Below are 22,702 nucleotides of genomic sequence, written 5' to 3'. Positions count from 1 at the left end.
CGGGCATAGCGATTGCCAAGCGATTTTTAAATTATTCTAAACTAATCACTTAACTTGACAATGGGTTTCTTATTCTGGAAAGCCTAGTTAGTAAATATGAAAAAATGTTATATTGATCAGTGCCTGCGTGGTGTTTGACATAAGTCAAAAGTTACTTTGATGGTTTTCACGCGGAACAGAACAATTCTGAACTGAACGGATAAAAATCGCAAATGTTTTTCTTATCATTTACGAAAGCCTTTTTCAGTCGCGATACCAATATACAGCTGTCCTATACACACGGAAACCTTACTTCTCACTGCAAATTTCCGTCCCGCTGTAGGATTTTGCGGCACAGACTCTTATACCGCCCTTTTGTTGCCAATAAAAGGACTTACAATGGTTTTATTTATGCTAAAATCGAAGAAGAAGGTTTCGTCAGTGTTGACGATGTTGCCTTATCGCACAATGGCGAAGTCTGTGGTTGAATAAAGCGCGTAAGATTTCATCTTGTACGCACATGTCACATTGCGTGAAATGAAATTCCTCGCAGCTATCATCAATAATTTAAGAAAGGAAAAGCTAGATATAAGCAAGGGAATAATTTTCTTTGTCTAAACAATCTTAGCACTTCTTCTCTTAGAAATAAGCATTTTTTAATCAAGAGTTTCTGAGAGTTGTCATCAAGCTTCTTGAAGTTAAAACAAATAGGAGAGCAAAGGTTCTCTCAATATCATCTAGAATGGGTCCCTCTGGTTTGAAGCTTGTTTTGTGCCTTTTAATTCTCACCGTATGGGAGTCAAAGAAGCGAAGTGTTTTAGCAGACGAACAAAGCAAAAAGACCGTCGCAAAAAGAGATGAAGTTTATTACAACAATGTAGGATCGGTGAAAAATTCCTACAGCGTTGCAGAAGAGGAGAAAAGCGCAAAATCTACCAAAAACCAAGAGAATCAAGGAGAGCAGGGAGAAAATACCGACGAAAGATTGATGTACTATGGTCCATTTTACCCCAGGTATATCGACACGGAGGGATACGAACTGTACTATCCGGAAAATCCTCCCCATGGAGAATGGCATGGTCCAATCGAGCCCCCCGAGGAAAACTATGAAACTCCAGATGGGTGGTATTTCAAACGTTCGCTGGATTTCCTGGGTCCTCGTGGTGGTAGAAGTTTGTACTATGGTTCTAGAGGAGGAAGATCTTTGGAGAATGAAGCTGGACCACGTGGCGGACGATCTCTCAACGATGTGGTTATGGGGCCCAGAGGAGGAAGGTCCGTGGAGAATACAGAAGGACCACGTGGAGGGAGATCTGTTGAGCATTTGGCTGTGGACATCGATGGACCACGTGGTGGCAGAAGTGTGAAAGAAACAGGACCGAGAGGCGGACGAACTGTACAAGAATCCAGGGAAAAGAAATCCACAATAAAAACAGTTCAAAAATCAGACTCTGCGTTAACAAAAGGACTTCGAGGGGAAAGAGAGATTAAAGCCGATGCGGGGCCGAGGGGAGGTCGAGAGGTTTCGGACTTTAAAGCGACCGAAGATGTGAACACTGGACCCCGCGGAGGAAGAGATACTCAATCTGCCAGTGGCCCACGTGGTGGTAGAGATGTCATTGAAAAAAGTCCCAGGGAGGAGAGGGTGAGATCTGTTTCAGATTTCTTAGGTCCCCGGGGTGGTAGAGAAATTGAATATGGCACAAGGGGTGGTCGATGGGTACGTAATGGTCCACGGGGAGGGCGATCGATAGACTTTGTTTCCCGGGATGAGAGATTTGCGTCTTTTGAAGGTCTGGGTCCTCGGGGTGGTAGAGCTATCGACTACGGCCCTAGGGGTGGCAGAGAAGTAGGCTATGGTCCTAGAGGAGGTAGGGCCTTAGGTTATGGGCCCCGAGGCGGTAGAGCTCTAGGATATGGTCCCAGGGGCGGCAGAGCAATAGACTATGGACCCCGTGGTGGGAGATCCCTGGAAGAGTATGGCTCACGTGGAAGCAGGTCTATATACGTAGTGGAATACGGACCCAGGGGAGGTCGATCGATAGGAATGGGCCCTAGAGGAGGCCGTTCGGTAGATCTTGGCCCTCGGGGAGGACGCTCTCTTTCAGAAGGTCCAAGGGGTGGTCGATCACTTCTGTTTGAATCAGTGCTTGGTCCACGAGGGGGTAGATCTGTGGATTACGATTTACAGGACGGTCCCAGAGGGGGCAGAGATCTAGCTTACACATACGGTCCGCGGGGAGGAAGGGCAGTCGAATACATCGATATGTATGGACCAAGAGGGGGTAGAGCGCTCGTTGAAGGGGAATATGGTCCAAGGGGAGGTCGAGCTGTCGAGTATGAAGGGGAAGGCTATTATTATGGTCCGCGCGGAGGAAGGGCTATTTACGTTGAAACAGGACCCAGAGGTGGTAGGGGTGTAGAATATGAGGCAGGTCCCCGTGGGGGGCGAGCGTTAACATATGGGCCCAGGGGTGGAAGGGCTATTCTTAGCGGGCCACGTGGTGGAAGGGATATTTCTGGACCACGCGGGGGACGCGACGTAGACAATGGGCCCCGCGGAGGCAGGAGCACAAATACCGTATGGGGTCCTCGCGGTGGAAGGTCTATCTTATCTGAGGGTGCCATGTGGACCAAAAGTGGGACAAGTAGCGCCGGACCTCGTGGAGGAAGAAGCCTTGGGAGTAATGAGAAATTGGGACCTCGCGGAGGACGCAGCAACGTTGAGAGTAACGCAGCAAAGAAACGAGAAACCAGCAGCTCAGTGGAAGGACAGACGACCGGTAATAAGGAAGTAAGAAAGGAAAGAGACGCCGATGTTGATATGGAGAAGGTTGATAAGAAAATGACAAATTCCATCTGAGACTTCTACCAGCCAGCATGTGTGACTAACTATCTGTGAGGTAAATGGCATTCGAAGATTTCACTCTATTTAAACTACACACAAACAGCGGAAAAAACATAGTAAAACGCATATTAATAGCTTGACGTTTCGAATGCTACGTTTGTTACCACTGTTTGTGTGTTGCTTTTGATCAAACATAAATGGCCAAAGAACAAGAATATCTATTTTAAACTTGTTTGTTTGATTGACACGATTCAATAATTTCGGATTTGGTCCCTGTAGAAACTAATGTGTCAGTGGGCATGTAACCTGATACAAAATTCTCGTATCAAAGGATTTGATAGAGAAGAGGTCGGTTAAAGATTACGATTCAGAGATAAGCACTCGGGGAAAATCAAAAAAAAGTTGGTTGTACTAGAAGCGTTCTTGATTCCGCGGGGATAGATTCTTCCCATTTGAAAAATGAATTTTTGTGCTAAATTTGTTCTGTGTTGCCTTCGTGAAGAGAGAGAGCGGAAACAGTCATGTGTTTCCTAGAATGATGCAAAATTTTAGATTTTGTTGCACTATGTACGGTAAACAATACAACCGCAAAATCTACATGGGCGAAACAGGAAACATTTTTGTAGATGGCTTCCGCGAACACCTCTGAAACATGGAAAAAAATGGCGCAGACTTCTCTAAATTGATCTCCCGAATAACATGACTGTCTGCGGTCTCTCTCGTCACTAAGGCGACGAAATTAATTAATAATGTAGTTCAGTTTGGTCTGAAATCATACGTTCACTTCAAAATCGAACGAATTGGAATTGAAACTCAGAATAGAGGTATGATTTCAGACCAAAATTGCACGAAACGAAGTTCAATTACCAATTTATTACATCCATTTAGAAACTGCACAATTTAATCGCTCAAATAAAGGAGTTTAGGCAGCACCAATATTTAATTGATCCAGTTAGGAACAAAAGTTGCAAAAATTGCTGCACAATGGCTTTCTTTGCCTTTCATTTTCCTACAATTTCATTGGTTACTTTCATGAGGGAACGCAAATCGTCTGCACTGTAAGTATCCTGGAGAGTCCCATACATTTTCTTAGACTTTTAGTCTAAGAAAATGTATGGGACTTTTTGAGCGCGCCAGGCAGCTTTCCTGTAAGGCGTCATAATCCTGTTGCTGCTGACATCGATGTGACAGATAATTGCTTTTGCAGTGTGTTCTTTGCCGGTTTATACTTGTCATCAAGTTTCAATAAGAGTCATAAGACAGCTCTCATTTTTCCCGAGAACACTGAAGGTTTCGTAAATTGTGAGATCGGATGCAAGAACACGTGAGTGTTCAACTATTTCGCTCTTCTTGCTTGGGAATGCTTTAATAAAATGCCGGCGGACCTTGAAGCCTCCGATCAGCAGGAAATACCAAATAAACGGGAAGTAAAATCGCGAAAAAATACTCCCGAGGAGAAACGAAAACAAAATAGAGAATGGAGAAAGCGAAAGCGACAACAGAAGAATGAGGGTAATATGGCTCTGCTTGCTAATACTGAAGTTCTGCTGGGCATCAATGATGGACCAAATATGGCTGGGACGAGCATGATAGACAAGAAATCGCTTTCTCCAAATCTGGATGCAGAACAGATAGGCAACGAAAGCGGACTTATCATGCTTGAGGCTAATTCTAAAGAAGAAATGGTGAATAACGCGAAGCGACCACGATTAACAACCCTCTTGGATGTAAATTGTTCAAGATCAGCTACAATGCTTCAAAATCTGATTGGTTGTTTTATTTTAGCGTTCTTTTCTCATTGGGTGGGGAAAAGATGCGATTTAAGGCAAAAAATAGTGCGATTCGTGAATAAATCGCACCGTTTAGGATTTAGGATCATCATTGATTTCTAATAAATCAATCGATCACTTACTCAAACACTTTAAATACTCAGTTAACCTATCTAGATCAACTTTTAATTAACTCATTTATCCAATCAACTAAAATATCATGATTAATCGACCAATGAATCAGTCAATCGATCAATTGCCCATTCAGTTTACAAATGATCTTTTTATTTCCAATGGGGAGGAGTTTAAAAGTTATCCCTTTCTTTATTTTCATATCTTAGGCCCAGTTCAGACGTCGTGCTTCTGCCGTGTCGAACTAAATTCAGGAATTAAGTTCGACAAAAGCACGGCAGAAGCACGGCGTCTAAATCAAACTTTTGAATTAAGTTCGGCGAGCAATTAAGTTCGACAAGCTCTGCCGTGCTACACGACTTTGGCACGGCATTGATTCAAACGTCGTGCTTGTGTCGCGCCAAACAAAATTCATAAATTATATTAATGTATATGGCGAGATTGAGTTCCCACGGGGAGTTAGGAGAAGAATTGTTACGAGGCATCAGTAAAGCCTGAATTTGGTTCGACTTTGGCACGGCGTCTGAATCAGAGTTGTTTCCCTACCGTGCTACAGTCGAACCAAATTGCAATTAAGTTCGGCACGGCAGAAGCACGATGTCTGAACTGGGCCTTAGAAGCTGATATATACGAGCCTAGTAAAGCGTTTACCTGGTACGTTGATCAGATAAATTAATAACCCCTGATCTTTTTATTTTTGAAGGTATGTGATTTCCGACGGAAGAGGATTCAACTTTAAACCTGGCATTCAGAATGAAGACTTAATTATTAAGCAAGAACAATCCATTAGAGAAAATCTAAGATCAGTCCTTTGAAAATGTATTATCTGTACATCACTTAAAAAGCGTTTCGTTTATTATTGCTAGGTTATCTGTAAAAATAAGGAAAATATATTTTGAAGTGGATAGAGAGAGATGAAAAGGTTGGAACTAAGGAATGCTAAACTAAAGAGATAATAAAACATTGACCTCATCAATAATCTAACAATCCAGAGAGAATCCTTGAGCCCTGGGGGGCGTTTCTCGAAAGCTCGGGAACTTTTCGGGAGAATTTCGGGAACTGACTAGAAATGTCTATGCACCTTGAATCAAGGTCGTTTCGAGGCGCGAAAATTTGCAGTCACGTTATATTTGCGCGTCTTGAAAATCGGTTAAAAGAGCAGCTTTATAAAATAGGCGGATCGTATGGTCACAATAGGCTTTTCGGGGGCAGAAATTTACCGGGATTTAAAAGTTGAATAAGGCTTCACTATCCAGTGGAAAAGCGATCTTTTCGATGAGGAGTTTTTGCCAGAATTTCAGAGTACTTTGCATCGCAGTTTACAGCGCAGAAATTCAAAAATACAAACGAGGTTTCGAAAGAGAGAAATGACCTTAGCACTTATCTGGACAATTAGAGACATGGGAAAACTTCAGGTGACTTCAAAGGGACTCGAACTGATGACCTCTGCGATGCCGGTACAGTGTTCTTCCAACAGTTGGAGCAGGTCAATTTCTTTTTGGCTTTGAGTCCCCGCGGTTGAGCGGCCTCCCGAATTTTTCAGGTGTCTATAAAATTATCCAGATAAGCGCGAGGATCATTTCAAATATATAATTCAAATAAATTGCATATACATCTCGCACTTTAAATATATACATTTCGGAGGCTGGAAATGGTTAGCTACGCCATAACCACAGGGAACAATTCTTGAGCGTGTGACGTCACGTTATTTTGAATCAGTTGTAACGGGCCGATTCAACTGATCGAGGAAAATGTTCCATAAAAACTTCAAATCGCGATGTTTCTGTTCGAAAATTCATTTTATGGACAGCAAGATAAATAAAGTTCACTAACCCACTATTTTCTGCGTTGTCCTGAGTGATTTGATGGGTTTTTGGGACGCTCCGATTTCCCCTTCAGATCCGACGCGTCGTCACATAACAAGGGAGTTTAAGATCTGCGACGCGACGGTGACGAAAACGTCATTTAAAATTGCAAGATCAGGTTTATTAATCTTTTTCGTTGTTATGTCGGCTTGTCTAACTTCTAAAAACTAGCGTAACTCTCTGGGAACTGAATTGGGAGGTGCCGTATTGAACCTACGACAGAAAATTCAAATTCGCCGCCTTTTGTTCACGTTCTCCGTAAAACTTGAGAATTGGTCATTTCACGTCATAGATTTGCCGAAAACGTGAAAGAAATGTACAAAAATGAAAAATTCACGTGCACAGCGTGCAAAGCTATTGTTTTTGCTGATTAAATATGCAAAATTTGTGACGTTTTCGTTGCCGTTGCGTCATGGATCTTAAACTCCCTACATGTGGCACGCGCGTTTTTGAGAGGGCAACCCTAAAACGAGGAATCCGGAATCCGGAATCACAGTCATTGTTTTACCAATACAGAGAGCAAAAACAATCCTAAATATTTATAAAAGCTAACCTTGGGCCCTAATTAGGCCTAAGGTTAGCTTTTATGAATGTTTAGGATAGTTTTTACTCTCTGTATTGGTAAAACAATGACTGTGATTCCGGATTCCGGATTCCGAATTCCTGGTTTTAGGGTTTCTCTTTTTGAGACGCGGGTGGCAACCGGAAGTGAGCTGTTTTCCCTTTTATCTTGTCTTCACACAATCACATTTACATCAGGGATACACCACTCTCCTGGCACACGAAATGTTCTTTTCTGGTTGCCGCCCGCGTCTCAAAAACGCGCGTGCTTAAGCTCCATAATATAAATATATTGTATGTGACGACGCGTCGGATCTGTAGGGGAAATCGGAGCGTCCCAAGAACCCATCAAACCCAGTAAAAATTTCGCCCGAAGCTGAGGCCCGGTTCACACGCCGTACTTCACATGAGCCGAATCGAATTCATGGAATTAAGTTCATGTGAAGTACGGCGTCTGAATCAATTCAGAACGACCGGTTTAAATCGGATCGGCTAAGCAATTTTTCTCGCCTGGCTTAGCCAGGAATTACGGCTGCGGAGCGGCTTTGATTCAGACGCCGTACTTCACGTGCGCCGAATCAAATGCAGAAATTATTACAACTTTGCAGTTTTCTTCAGTCACTGTATGCCTCTGTGAATTAATTTCGGCGCAATTAAGTTCGGAGTCTGAATCAATTCAGCCGGGATTAATCAATTTTAATTTGGGTATGTCTAAATTCGAATTCGATTCGGCTCATGTGAAGCACGGCGTCTGAACCGGGCCTTAGAATTTCTTCCAATTAGATGGCTACGATAAGCCATGTGAATTTCCATAACAAAACCAAACGGTCGAAAAGCCTGTCGGTTGAAGGTGGGCCTTTAATTGAAATAGGTGTGTATATACAGATATGAAACAAATATGGCTAAATCAGGTCTTTACGAAAACTGCCGCACGACAATGCCAAAACCAGTTTGTGGGTTTGCGAATGTCTGTGGTTACATCAGCAACATAATTTGGTTGTTTGTTTTATTTCCTCAAATATGGAAGAACTGGAAAAGACGTTCGGTTGAGGGTCTGAGTGTCCTCTGGGCTTCCGCCAACTTTACAGCCTCTTTGGTCAACTTTTTCTACGTTTTTTCGAGAAAACGCCTTCCACTTTACATCAAAATATCGGCTGTGTATATGCCTGTTCTCGAGTTCTTCATTCTCGTCCAGTTTCTGTGTTACTCCCAGCGCTCTGTCCGAACGAAGTTCGTTTATGGTGGGGGCTGCTTTTTGATCTGGATTATTGTGGTCACTCTTGAATTGTGCATAGAAAATGCTGCTCCAAACATTCAATGGATAGCGATTGTGTTGTGGTCTACTGAGTCCTTTCTACAGGTTTGTAGTCTTACAATTGAAAAATAAACACTTTCAGTTTGTAAAATCATCGTTCCTACCAAATTTGGTGGACAGAAACAAATCTTTTATTCGTGCACCAGATTTTGTACATTACACAAATTACTTCAAGAAATTGAATGCAAAATAGGTGGTTTGCATCCAATCTCTAGAAACACGGATAACAATGTTGCAATTTACAAATGTGATGGTGGAGGAACAAAAGGAGCCACCAACATTACGGTGATGACGTAACGTGAAAACCACCTATTAGAAGAAAAAATATAAAATTCAAATAAACTGGCTAATAACATGGGTGACAATTAAATTACTCCTTAATTTTGGCACTAAATTTCAGGGTTAATTTATAATTTCACATGGCCATGGCAACTTTTTGCTACAGTGCCAAAATGGCATCCTATGAATGTAATTTGCCATCCATGTTATTAATAGCTAATCAAATAGTATACTCATGAAAGTAAAGAGTAATTTCACTTGCGTTTTGTCCAAAATCAAATAATTTCTCTCGCCTTTAATTATTTGATTTTGGACAAAAGGCGCATGAAATTATTCCCTAATTTGACTTGTCACCATTTGATTACTCATACTAATTTTTTGTTATCCAAAGGATGACTTTTATGTGAGCGTTTTCTTCCATTTTGACAAGCTGACATTTTTTCAGCTTTCCCTCCATTTTATTTCCACAATACATATGAATTACAGGTAACATGGAGGCCATGACGCCTAAACAATGCTGAGACTGAATGGATCGAACTTCAGCCAATTTCGCATGTGATGTTAAAATATGCATTGCACCTGAGGCCTATGAGGGCTTATTTCTTGTCTCCATGATCTTTGCCACACACTGATTCCCAGCAAATGAGAAGGCTGTCTCCTCCTCTGGAACCCATTCCTCTACTCTGTAAGAGTCTTAAATGCCCCATTCACACCAAACCTTAAACATGTTTTAAACATCTTTAGTTAAACACGGTTTCAAAGTGTTTTCTTTTTAAATCATATTTACTGACTTTTGTTGACTACAAATTTAGTACAGGTCAAAGCATGTGTTGAAACAAACCTGATCGAATCTCATGGAAAAGCCAGTCCTACATTTTTCTGTGACTGATTTTTATTTTGTTAAACCAAGTTTATAGTTAAACATGTCTTGTTGGTGTGAATGGGGTATAAGAAATTAACTCCTCTGCCATTGCTAAAAGAAATGTAATAGGATATTTTCAGTCAGGTCCCATATAACTTGGTATTGCAGAAAGGCTGGCTGCAAAGACTGCAATCACAGCCTACGATTGTAGGCTTGAGTGTTGGGGAGATGGTATTCCTTAAAATGCAAGGAGAGCAAAAAACATAAAACAAATAAAACACCCTTGCTATGTCATTTGCAACATTTTGCACTTCTAATTAAACTCATGAATGAGGTTGCAATACTTAAGGATCATCCTGGCCTCCTATGCATGCATTTTTTTGTATTTTCTTTTACTTTCTTCCTCAAAGGAAATGTGTAATATGACAGATCAAAAGACAGTTTCTTTGTGGGATGTATACAAAACATGGACCCCAGGTCCATGGACCACCTCTGTGGACCCGGTCCATGGACTCCTTCATGGACCCAGTCCATGGACTACCCCTGTGGACCACCCCTCGTTTTGCAAAGTTACAAGTAGAAAATTCTTTAGACGAAAGAGGGAAGTGATCCTCACACTTATCTGGAGAATTTAAGCAATGGTCTCTTTATAGACACCTGAAAAATTCAGATGGCTCCAACGGGATTCGAGCCTATGACCTGTGCGATGCCGGGGCAATGCTCTACCAACTGACCTTTGAAGCCAGTCAGTTGGGTGCAGGTCAATTTGTTGGGCTCATTTGTTCCAGTGAAGGACTTTATGAATGAAATGAACTTATATTTGAAAAGCAGGTTACAGACGACTGTTTTGTATACATCCTTCTTTGTGAGACAAGGCTGACTCCACATTACTCAGGTCATAGTTGACTAAGGTTTGCTTTTACATTTGAGGTGAGACTGAACATGCATTTGCGGACCACAAGCGGTCAATCCACGCTCTCAGTTGTGCTTGGTTTGTTGGGTAAAACCACAGATTTCCTCTCCAACTATCTCCTGTTGCTCCCTGTGCAATATGTTATCATGACATATTATTCAAGCACATTAGTTTATATCAATGGAATTCAGGTAAGCTATCTTTCTTTTTAACAGTATAAATTAATTAGTCTGTGAGCATACATTGGATAAGAGATGGTAAAATAGCCAACAAGCCACATATCCCAGAGTTGGCTATAACCAGTCACATATCCAGCAAGCGCGAATGGAATAATTTTCATTAAATTCTTAACTCGTGGACACTTGGAAATTAAAGCCAATCATTTTCCATCTTGGCAACACTTGACATAATCAGTTTCCATGTTAGGTGATACAGCATATGAGCTGATAACCGCAAATTAAGTGAACAAATTAGAAAGCTAGAAATGCAATATCCGAGGTCAAGAATTTAACAAGGATAATAATATTATCCTTCAAAGTAGATCTAGAAATCCCAGGAAAACCACCTTACCTTTAACCATAGTGATGAAACTGCTCCACACAAGGAAACAAAAGAATATCTGGTCAGGGTGGGAATTGAACCTACAACCTCAGGGTTTATAATCACTGTTGCTCCATTGAGTCGGCCACAAGGCCACGAGAGAGCAGACCATGGGTGTATGCGTAATCAAATGGTAACAAGTGAAATTGGGGTCCCCAATTTCACTTGTTACCATTTGATTACCCATACACCCATGGTCTGCTCTCTTGTGGCCTTGTGGCCGACTCAATGGAGGAACAGTGATCGGAATAATTTCACATGTTTTTGTCCAAAATCAAATAATTTCCCAAGCCTTTACAGGGCTTGAAATTGCGACTCACTGGTCGCCAATGCGACCAAAAATTGAGTGCTGGCGACTAGATTTTCAGAACTGGTCGCCAGCTGGCGAATCATGTTTTGTCTGGTAACCCAGGATAAACAGTAGACAACTTCTGTATTTATATTTGAATCTTTATATGATGAAATCATTCGGAACTGGTGGCTAGAACATGGCTCACCTTTCTTTTTCCGCTAAAATAATGTCTAACTACTAGAAGAAAATTGGTTTCACACACTTATAATTAATAGCACAAAAATGTACTTCGATGTTTACTACACGCCATATTGTTTCAGCGGCTTCATGGGATCGTGGGCGCACTTATATAAAAACACCATGTGCTTCTTGCCCATTGTGTGAGTTTTTGTGGCCGGAAGACGAAGATTCAGCCAGAAGGTTATAATTGACAATTTAAATCCATCGTCTTGTGAATGCTGAAAACCTAGATTTAACCAAATTACTGAAGGACCTCCTCGGAACCAGCTTGATATTGATAATGTGCTGATAAAGAACCTGGACATCGCATAATGAGTTTTGAAATTTGAATGGCACTTTCAAAAACAACCTGTACCGCACACCGGTGGCTCAGTTGGTTGAGCTCCGGGCTGTTACGCTGGAGTTCGTGATTTCAATTCTGGCTGGACCAACACTCGGAGTCTTTAAATAACTGAGGAGAAAGTGCTGCCTTTGTAATGACATCTGCAAACGGTTAGACTCTCTAGTCTTCTCAGATAAGGACGATAAACCATAGGCCCTGTCTCACAACTCTTCAATGTTCATAATCCTGTGGGACGTAAAAGAACCCACACACTTGTCGCAAAGAGTAGGGTATGTAGTTCCTGGTGTTGTGGTCTGTCTTCTGTGGTGTTTGGGTCTCCATAAGTGGAGCTTTGCTCTGTGGAGATACCCTGCCTTGTGGCAAAGTTTAAAAATAAATAAATAAATAAATAAGCCAATGTGACACAATGATTAACATATATCAAATACAAGGTGTTTCAAATGAACCCACTGGGAACACGGAAAAATCCAATTAGCCCCAGATGGGATTCGAACCCACAACCCTCCGTGATCTAGTACGGATGCTCTAACCACTGAGCTACTGGAGACTCTAGGGTGAGCAAGGGTGAAATGTGGGTATTTGACTTGAGCTGCATGACGCAGCCACAGAGTCAAATAGCGACTGACAGCATAGCTCATAACTGCATTGTGCAGTCACATTGAGAGCATCATTGAAATACAGTTGCTTGTATTTCTGTCAACGATGCGGCTAACCAACCACCAATTAGAAAGTGAGCGAATGTGATGCTTTCAATGTGACTGCACGATGCAGTTATGAGCTATGCTGTCAGTCGCTATTTGACTCTGTGGCTGCGTGATACAGCTCGAGTCAAATACCCAAATTTCACCCTTGCTCACGAGTCTCCAGTAGCTCAGTGGTTAGGGCATCTGTACTAGATCACGGAGGGTTGTGGGTTCGAATCCCATCTGGGGTTTGGATTTTTCCGAGTTCCCAGTGGGTTCATTTGTAACACCTTGTATTTAATAAATAAATAAATAAATAAATAAATAAAAGTAGGTTTGAGAACTTAATTGTCCCCTCTGCAAAATTGACTACACAAGGTGATTAATAAATGGAGATAAATATGGGTAGAAAGATACTTTTAAGAAACCAAGTTCCTCTGATTATAGAGGCTACTGAAACCGTACGAGCCGCTCCTTTTATTTTATCCCGGTCGGAGACTGGTACAAGCATTGTGGTTGTGTGGGGGCCTAGGCCGAGCAATTGTAGTAAATGCATTTACTTGCAATAGAGGTAAGTTGCTTACGCAAGCTGTAGGAGAATAAAGACCAACGTTTTGAAGAGATGAAAATTAAAGCAAGGATAAAGGACCCATGTTTGCCTTGCTATGGAAAACATGGACTTAAAACGTTCTGTGCTTCGTTCCATTTCAAATAACCGTAAAGAACACCATCACCAAACTAAAGACAAAAGCTGAAAACAACAGTGGCTTTAGAGGTCTTTCTCGTGCTGTTTTTTTATTGCTATTTAATACTTAATATGAATTTCCTTGCATGAAAAGTAACATTTAAAATCATGTTCTTACCTAAGTCAAAATTTATGATCTGGTGACCACATTTTTCCCATTAGTCGCCAGCTGGCACCTGAGCAAAACAGTCAATTTCAAGTCCTGCTTTAGGCGGGGGAAATTATTTGATTTTGGACAAAACGTGAGTGAAATTATTCCCTAATTTCACGAGTATACCATTTCATTAGCTATTAAAATAAATGTCATGGGTGACAAATTACTCCTTAATTTTCGAACCAGGATGTGATTTTGAAACTGTAGGAAAAGTTGCCATGGCAACATTGTAATTTCACATGTGAAATTATAAGTTAACTCTGAAATTTTGTGCCAAAATTAAGGAGTAATTTGTCATCCATGTTATTATAAATTTTATTTCATGGCAATCAAACATGTTCACGTATGCCAAGGGTCAGTTGGCAACATTGCACTGTATAACAATATAATTAACCATCAAAGGATAATTTGTAGCACTAGAATAATAATTAATAATAATTACTGTTTTTCCCTGCAAGTTCTCCTTTGATGGTCAACTTTCTCATCATTTAGCATTAGTCAGCCAATTCACCCTTTCAGTGTAATTTCACATCAGTTTTATGTGAGAAACTAATCAACAAAGTGGTTTAAAAAATGGTCTTTAGCAATGTCTCCCCTTAAGCAGTTACAGTAATTGGCATAAACATGGGGTGGGACTGGCTGCACTTCCTAAATTTTATCACCCACTATGGCACATGACACATTAATAATTAATATTTCATGTGCCATGGTGGGTAATAATTATTAGCTCTGTGCTTTTTGTTTTAGCTTAGTAACCTTGTTTTTTTTGTTTGCAAATTTTGTCTAGTATTGTCTGAAACGTACTGTAATGTATAGGAATGCAAAGTGAAAAAAAAATGTAAATGAACAAAAATTAAAAAGATTAAAGATTAAAAAGTAGATTTAGGCAGAGACTAGCATGCTGGGGACGGGGGGGGGGGGTGGTGGTTGAGGGGGGTCATCATGGGCCAGATTACAATTGGTTCTTTTACTGTTATAAAAAAGAATGACCAGTCGTCTTCTTTGTTCTAACAAGGGTGAGCCACTCGTTCATCACACAAAGATCGCTACCAAAAAGAACTCCAAAACTACTATCAAAGCAGAGCAGGCTTATTTGGGTCAAAAGAGATGAATACACTGCAATCCTTTGATTTACTCTATATGGCATCATCTTGGAGAAAGAAACTGAAAGAGTGCTGGGGCAAACTAAAAAAATGGTTTCCAGGGAGAGGACGGTGGGTTTGAGAAAATAGAGTGGGGTGGAGGAAAGGAAGGGGAGGGGAGGGGGAAATCTTCTTAACCCCTCCTCCACTAGTCCCAATTCTCTCCTTGCTGTGCTTCCATATATGTTGGCCTTTCAAAGAAAGTTTATTGATTAGACCACTTTCAACAAGGGTTAATCGAAAAATGCCTACTCTGCATGCTACTCTCAAATGAAATGCTGGTGTTCTTAGAGAAGGTGAAAAAATAGAGTACTGTTAGAAATCTTGCTGGCTTGGAGTGGGGGGACCATCACAAAAAAACACCACAGAAACATGGTGGACCAACTCATCAAATTTTATTTCCCATAATCCCTAAGTACCTGAAGAGGTAGGGCTGTGCTATAGTCACCAGCCAAAGAAGAACCTTTTGGACACAGAGGAGTCGAACAGTTTTCTACGCATAAGATGCTGAGTGCAGGAATTTAACCTGGGTCCAATTGTTGGAGGGACTGCTGTCATCACTATGCACAGCTTCTCTTTATGACAATGTTGCTCAAAGTGACTCGAATTCGAGTAGCTTTGGCGACAAAACATCAACTGAATAGAAAAAGAAAATTGTGTGTAACTCTTCCCATTGCTAGTTTCATACCTGCTTTATTTACATGACCCAACCAAATATCTATTTTTTTTTAAAAAACTACAAGGGTACGTTTTTAAAAAAAAGGGTTGTATGGTAAGGAACTCAAGTACTATGGCATGACCTATAGGTTACCAAAAAAAAATGAATGTCGGTATGGGTGGAAGGGGAGGGGGGAGTGGGTTACATGTTAAAGCTTCATCTTGACCAAAACATCAGTTAATATCAAGAGAAGAAGCTATACTTTTAGTGGATATGAATGAAACAAAGGAGAATGGTTCGTCAGGAAAACTGACTTAAGCTACTGTCAATAACTGTTTCTTACTCTAACGCGCAGGTTATATGGTATCCGAAACCACAACCAAAAAGGACCCCAATAAACCACACTGCATGTAGAGGCACCGGGAGATCAAACGAAGAGGTCTTAGAAGCCAGCGACTCTGATGAATGCCTGCTGGTGGGCGATCCCGAAGGGGCTTCCGAGGAAGAGATGGCCTCTGTATGTACACACGTGGAAATATTCGAGTTTCGCGCCAGAATGCGTGACATTCCAAGCTATCAAAAATTTTTTGCGGCTTATCTTTGTCTTGCGGTGCTCGTTTTTAGCGTGTGCGTCTGCGTTTTTATTCCTTCCGGGTGGGGAATTTTTGCACCATGTTTGATGATCGTTGCTTTGATTAGCGCCTTTTTGTATCGTAATCACCGTGAGGGTCGCATTCACGTTGCTCACTGCCTACTAGCTTCTTTTGACAAGCTGCTGCCCTGGGGCCGGTTGTTCAGAAGCCGATTTTACCACAATTGCTTCTAATCTTGCAATCTGATTGGCTAATTTGCTGTTGTCGATTAGAGTCTAGACAACGCTTTACGCGTCATGTTCGCGTCAATTTGTCACGCAATTTAGTAGCCAATCAGGAACGCTCATTTTGAGAAATAAACTAATCATATTGCGAGAAAGTTATAGACAACGGTTGCTCCTTCGTTGTGTCATGATTTTGGTCATGCTCTGAAATAAAAACTTTCTTTGGCGTTGAATATTGTGGTAAAAAACAAATCGAAAGTGGTTCAGCGTTGTCTGTGATCTTTTATGAAATAATTGGGATAGTACGCGCACTCTTATTCGTCAACAGCTGTGTTTAGATGAGAGTATGGAACACGGCTGTGACATCACACGAATATTGATTAGTTATGTATTGTCAGACGCGCGTTTTGATTGGTTGGTAGGAAATATGAGCGTGTTTCAAGAAAATCATAACTGTCTCCGCAACATTTTGACCACTGTGATGACGAATATCGTTGTCGATAAGAGTACAGACAACGCTGAACCACTTTCGATTTGTTAATTAACGGTAATCCCGGATTAAAAATAAACCATGGAGTTTATTTCTCTACTCCCAGATGCTGTTCAACGCTGATTTTCGGCGAAACTTTACATTACAAGAAGTCAATCTTAAAAAACAAAAATAAGCAAAAGAAACTTTCACCAAACAGTTAAAACGTGAAACAAAAGTTTACGCTAATCCTGGATTAAGTTAATCGGCTTTCGAACAACCGGGCCCTGATCAGAACATGCGGTTACCACATGAGCGGTCATATGATAAATGAGAAATCTTCACTAACTGGGTTAGCAATGAATGATTTGCCAGTAATGGGAGAGCTATGTTATATGCGAGGTTCTGGGATCGCCAGGGGATCTACTTCTGGGATCGCTAGGAGGCAAACATTGCAAGTCGCTAGAGAGAAATGTTTGAGACAAAGTTGTGTCTTCGTCAAAAGAAGTGACTTTGGACAAAGAATAACGCATTTTTTCTGCGATTTTGTGAGACACGGAGGTCACTAATGTTCTTGCGTGAAATTTGTAAGTTTTTGTGTGATTAATGCGATAAATTTTATCGATTAACACTCTTTCTAGCTTAAGACAGATTGTGAAATCTAACTGTTGTAATGGTCTCGAAATAGTATAAACTTAGATATAAATTTGAGGAGATTGACTCAATAAAGCCTTTTCAGTAGTCATGACGTGTGCAGGAATTTTAATACAACTAGTATAACTGGAACTATACCCGGTGGCAATCATTGTGCTGTGTGGGGTTGTAACAATGACCGAAGGTACCCAGAAAACCAAAAAGTTCTTGCTCATGTTGGTAGAAGAAGAAGAAGGAGAAGAAGAAGAAGAAGAAGAAGAAGAAGAAGAAGAAGAAGAAGAAGATTGTATATGTGCTCTCCCCTTTACACACAAATGAGAAAGCTATTAAAGAAGTAAATAAGCTATTCTATTCATTCCTTTGGAATGGAAAAGGAGATCAAATTAAGCGAGATATAATTATTAATGATTACCCAAATGGGGGTCTCAAAATGATAGATATACGGGTTTTTAGTAAGTCCCTAAAAGCTACATGGATTAAAAAATATTTAGATGAAGGAAATCAGGGGAGTGGAAATACTTCTTTGATCTTGAGCTAGAGAGACATGGAGGTTCAATAGCACTCACTAGTAACCTAAATAAGAAAGACACCATAGAGAACCTCAAGATCAAAAACTGCTTTATAAAGGAGACTCTGTTAATCTGAACAGAAGTTAATTTTGATGAACATATAATGTCCGAGAAACAATTTCTTGAACAAAGTTTATGGCACAACTCACTCGTAAGAATCAATAACTGCCCTATCTTCTATCGAAATTGGTTTGACAAAGGCGTCAAGAAAGTGAAACATTTGAAAGATGTCTCTAACAATTTTTTAACATTCGCTGAAATGCAGCGCAAATACAGCCTTAATATTTGCCCTCAAAAATATTATGGCCTTCTGTCTACTCTGAAATCCCTTTGGAATACATGTAAAAACAACTATATCTGCAACTGTGACTATGAAAGCTTTGCGGCCAAATTAGCAAAATGCCAAAGTGTGAACAAGCTGGTTTACACTAACTTAATTTCCATAAAAAGCACGCACCCAACCCATAATCAACAGAAATGGCTGAAAGACTGCCACCAGAATGATGTTGATTCAATTAACTGGCGGGATGCCTACCAACTAGCCTCTAAATACACTAAAAGTACGAAAATTCTTGAATTCCAGGACAAATTTTTGCATAGACGAATAGCAACAAATGACTTCCTAACAAGAATTGGAGTAAGGGACAACCCAAACTGTTCCTTTTGTAATAGGGAACAGGAGAAGCTACTTTATCTCTTTTGGGCTTGTCCTGAAGTGGCCTCTTTTTGGCATGATTTAACCGTGAGGCTAACTTTGCTCCACATTACTCCTGAACATTACACAATAGACCCACTCGTCGCTCTCGCTTTAAAGCCAGATTCTTCCAAGAACCATCAGCAAATCAATTTTTCCTGCCTTCTAGCCAGAAATTATATCTGAATAAGCAAAAGAAAAGAAACCGCACCAAAAGTAGAAGGCTTCCTACAATACTTGAAATCAATTTACAGTATAGAGGCCAATGCACAAAGCGCTGTTCCCAAAAAGTGGAAATCTTTGAACACATAAATTATTTTGGTAAGCCTTGTCTTTTAGTCATCAGTGTCTCTTGATCCACTGAATTTTCTGCCTGTTTTTTGACTTTTGGTACATATGCTCCGCAATCACTGCCTTTCAAGTAATAAAAGCGCAAAGTGCTTTGTATATATTAGCACCCTATTATAACTGGAAGTTAGTGTAATAGTGTAAGTATTATATTGTATTGTATTGTATTGTATTGTATTGTATTTGTAAAAATGGAAAAAAATAATAATAATAAATAAATAAAAAAGAAGAAGAAGGCATATTTTGTCGTACAAGGAAGATGTCCTAAAAACTGTTATTGATATACACGTTTAACCAGGCGTAAACTTGATTTGGTGTTTGAATTTTTAGAACCTAAGACCAAAGAAATTCATTACTGGAGGGGGAGCAAGAACACCAAAATATCATCCAAAAAAAGAGAAGAAAAAAAAAAGCTACATGTGGGCACGAGGGGGTTCTGACTAAAAGGGAACATTATTCATTCTTACCTTTAGTGAGGACAAGAAAAGGTTTTGATGTCGAATTCCTTGCTGACACTTTTGGTATTTCACCAGGCCAATTTTCTAGAGTTTACAATTATCTGGATCACATTCTTGACACAAGAACTTTCATTGTTAGTTCCATGGCCTTCTAGACCAGACGTGAAAAAATCTCTTCCAAAAAGGTTCAAGAAATTTGAGAATGTCAGAATAATAATTGACTTTGTAGAACTCTTTATTCAAAAACCAAACAACCCTTCCAGCCAAAAGACCACATGGAGCAGTTGTAAGCACTGGGACACTGTTAAATTGTTGCTTGGTAGGTATAACACGAACTGGTGTTTTTCTAATTTATTCCTCCTCTACGGTCAGGCAGGGTCCATACACCTTATTCCAAAATGGCCACTGATTTATGCGCATAGAAATTGGCCCTTGTTGCCTCGTTCAAGATAAAATATTCTTTTGAATTTTAAGCGTAAGAACGAGGCACCAAGGGCTAATTTAAATAAAAACAAAAAAATATTTAAATGGCGGCCATTTTGGAAAAAAGGTGTAAAAGTGATAAAGAAATTGTGAAAAAAAAGTGGACTTCTAAACGTGCTTGAGGAGGGGAATGCAGTTATGGCAGACAGGGTTTTCTTATTCGAAATATCCTGGAATTTAAAAAAGTTCACCTTGTTTCTTCAGCTTACTGTTGAGGACCACGACTGTCAGCTAAAGGAATAACTTATACCCGTCGTGTTGCATCATTACGCACACATGTTGAAAGGAAATTCTAAAATTGAAACAATTTAGAATCCTCTCCGGGCTTATTCCGCTTTTGTTGAAACCAATAGACAGATTCGTTTTTGTTTGCGCAGCCTTAACTAATTTGTATAAGAGAAGCATAAAGTAGAAATAGTGTAGCAGCTCTCGTAACCTGCTCAATTTTGTTTGGTGTTGTAAGCATCTTCTATTGTTTTCAAGTCTACGTCAATAATTGTCTAGTGTTTTGGTTTTAGCTTGGGTGGCGAGCCAATCACATTATACGTTAGAAGAGCTGCTACATTATGCTAAACGGTAGAGATGAATTACAGCAGTGTTTTTTTTTTACTTCTTGATTTTATTTATTTTGTTGTCCTTGATCTTTGATTGTAGCTGTTAAGAGCATGTAGAAGAATGGAAGGAACTATTTGTTTACAATAAAACTTGTAATCTTTTTTCACAACATTTTCGCAGAAAATAGCAATAAAATCAATTGTTACAACATGTATACCCTTACTTGTATAAGTGACACTGTCATGTACAGGGACCGCGTAGACCATTTTAAAGTGGTAGGGTTGAAAAATCTGGCCAATACAAACAAACGCTAAGGAAGTGTTCGTAATTTATCTTGCATTTGCAAGCCATCTTACAACCTTAATAAATATAACATAGACGTCCTCACCAATACAGCCATTACTGATATTAAATAAACCTACGTACCCTTGCTACGTTTTAAAGCTGCTCACGTTGCCGAAGTTTCTCTTGCGGTTCTCATTAGGCTAGGGAGCTTAAGCACGCGCGTTTTTGAGACGCGGACGGCAACCAGAAGTGAGCTGTTTTCCCTTTTAACTTGTTTTAACACAATCAAATTTACATTGCTGAGTATTTTTTCTCCATTAGAGATGATTAGTTTAAAAATCTGGGAGACACCACTGTCCTGGTACGCGAAATGTCCTCTTCCGGTTGCCGTCCGCGTCTCAAAAACGCGCGGCTCCCTAATTGCGAGAAACAAACTCCTGTTCGACGTCAGCTCCATCCAGTCTCTGTCAGGACACTTGAGTTATCTAGCAATAAAGTGGTGGAAGTCCCTTTGTAAGTTTTCAATTTTTCGTTTTAATAATTCGTACAAGGTTTTTCGATTGCAGAAGGACTTTACCCGGCACGCTTTTGAAAAACCTCGTGATAATCCTTCTTGAACAACGTTTGAGCTAGCACGGTCAACGAGCAGGTCACTAACAGAATGTTTGCAAGTATGGAGTTCGTGAAGCATGTGGGCAAATCACCCAAGTCCCGCTCATTCGTGTCTGTCATACGGTAGGAACGCCTGTCAAATAATTAACCGCTGCCGCACAGCTTTACCAAACCTTTGACTTGAGTCAAATGTTCAAGAATAGACGCGTTTTATTACTTTCAAGTAGTAAAATCCATACTCTGTCGATCTGAACTGGCCTGGAGCTCTAGAAAATATATCCCAGCAATAAAAGTGGTAGGGCTATAGCCCAACCAACCCCTCCCTCTGCGGTCCTTGATGTATGTCTGAAGTTAGTTGAAAGAAATGTAAATGGTTTTTGTCAAGGTAAAAGTTTCCATCTTCATCTTTTACCTCACCAATACTAGGTAACAGGAAAGCAGTTTTGGGGTCCAAGTCTTTCCCATTAAACGGGCATTTGATTTCTACTATAACAGTATTACAGCATGAACATTTTCTAATACCATCTAAGCTAGCTCCAAGCCAAGTGTATTTTGAACTAATAACGAAACCAGGTTCTTCCAGTTTAAAGGCACTATGCTGTTTTTCACAAACTTAAGAGTATTATAATTTTGCATTGCTTTCTTCTCTTTGCCATATAAATGCTCAATGGCATCAGGATATCTTTGATTTTGGGCGACAAAAATGGAATGGCGGAACGGCGGGATTGCGGAATGCTCGATTTATTCTAAAATATGGAATATATGGAATATTCTGAAACACGGCAAAAATCGAATATTTTGAAACACGGAATATACGGAACATTCTAAAACACGGAATATATGGAATATTCTAACACGCGGGATGAGAGGAAAGTCTTTTAAGAAAGGATATAAATATTGCATTTTTTGCCCGTGAGTAGTATAATATCCTCACTGCATACTCATTACCCCATCGCAAAAGGTTAAGTTATGGGAAGAGTTCGCTCCTGCCCTCACCATCACGACCTAAACGATTAAAACCTCCACTGCCCCAAAGAATCGCCACAACAAAGGCAAGACAAGAGCACCATTCTTTATTTCCTCGCAATACTCAGAAGCCTCGTAACAAACAATCGCCACCCCCGCCCCTGACTATCATTGGTCTAAGCCGGCCGATACACCAGCCCTAAAGTATTACAAGAAAAACATTGGTAACCCATAACTAGAAGATACACCGGAGGTTGCTAGGATGGGAAATCGGAGTCCGAACAAGACACGCGGTACTCGAGAGGAGTCGCTTAGAGATAGAGGAGGAACCAGCTACAGTGGACATTTTATTGTAATGGTTAACCATATCGCCGTTCCTCCATCCCACGTAACGAGAAATCTCCCCCGGAGA

The 22,702-nt window shown here is 40.4% G+C and overlaps 2 protein-coding genes across 2 annotated transcripts; both read left to right on the top strand.

The window, feature by feature from the left end:
• The first annotated feature begins 589 nt into the window (after nucleotides 1-589).
• On the top strand, nucleotides 590-5,715 carry LOC137976284 (eukaryotic translation initiation factor 3 subunit A-like). Its single transcript, XM_068823583.1, has 2 exons — nucleotides 590-2,882; nucleotides 5,432-5,715. Exon 1 carries the CDS (start codon nucleotides 722-724, stop codon nucleotides 2,840-2,842), a length of 2,121 nt encoding a protein of 706 aa, XP_068679684.1. The 5' UTR covers nucleotides 590-721; the 3' UTR covers nucleotides 2,843-2,882; nucleotides 5,432-5,715.
• Nucleotides 5,716-7,987: 2,272 nt separating this feature from the next.
• Nucleotides 7,988-17,409, top strand: LOC137976035 (uncharacterized). The gene is made up of 3 exons (XM_068823293.1): nucleotides 7,988-8,514; nucleotides 10,541-10,714; nucleotides 15,736-17,409. The coding sequence occupies exons 1-3, from the start codon at nucleotides 8,053-8,055 to the stop codon at nucleotides 16,204-16,206; spliced, it is 1,107 nt and encodes a 368-aa protein (XP_068679394.1). The 5' UTR covers nucleotides 7,988-8,052; the 3' UTR covers nucleotides 16,207-17,409.
• The last annotated feature ends 5,293 nt before the right edge of the window (nucleotides 17,410-22,702 follow it).

The sequence above is a fragment of the Montipora foliosa genome, chromosome 11, assembly GCF_036669935.1.
Source record: "Montipora foliosa isolate CH-2021 chromosome 11, ASM3666993v2, whole genome shotgun sequence".
In the NCBI taxonomy this organism is placed as follows: Eukaryota; Metazoa; Cnidaria; class Anthozoa; order Scleractinia; family Acroporidae; genus Montipora; species Montipora foliosa.
The sequence above is the reverse complement of the archived record's forward strand: the minus strand, read 5'-3'. Positions and strand labels throughout refer to the sequence as shown.

Coding starts and splice junctions, on each gene's coding strand:
- LOC137976035 (XM_068823293.1), top strand. CDS start 8,053: ATGGCTAAATCAGGTCTTTACGAAAACTGCCGCACGACAATGCCAAAA. Junction 8,515..10,540: donor CTACTGAGTCCTTTCTACAG/GTTTGTAGTCTT, acceptor TTTACATTTGAG/GTGAGACTGAACATGCATTT. Junction 10,715..15,735: donor TTTATATCAATGGAATTCAG/GTAAGCTATCTT, acceptor TCTAACGCGCAG/GTTATATGGTATCCGAAACC.
- LOC137976284 (XM_068823583.1), top strand. CDS start 722: ATGGGTCCCTCTGGTTTGAAGCTTGTTTTGTGCCTTTTAATTCTCACC.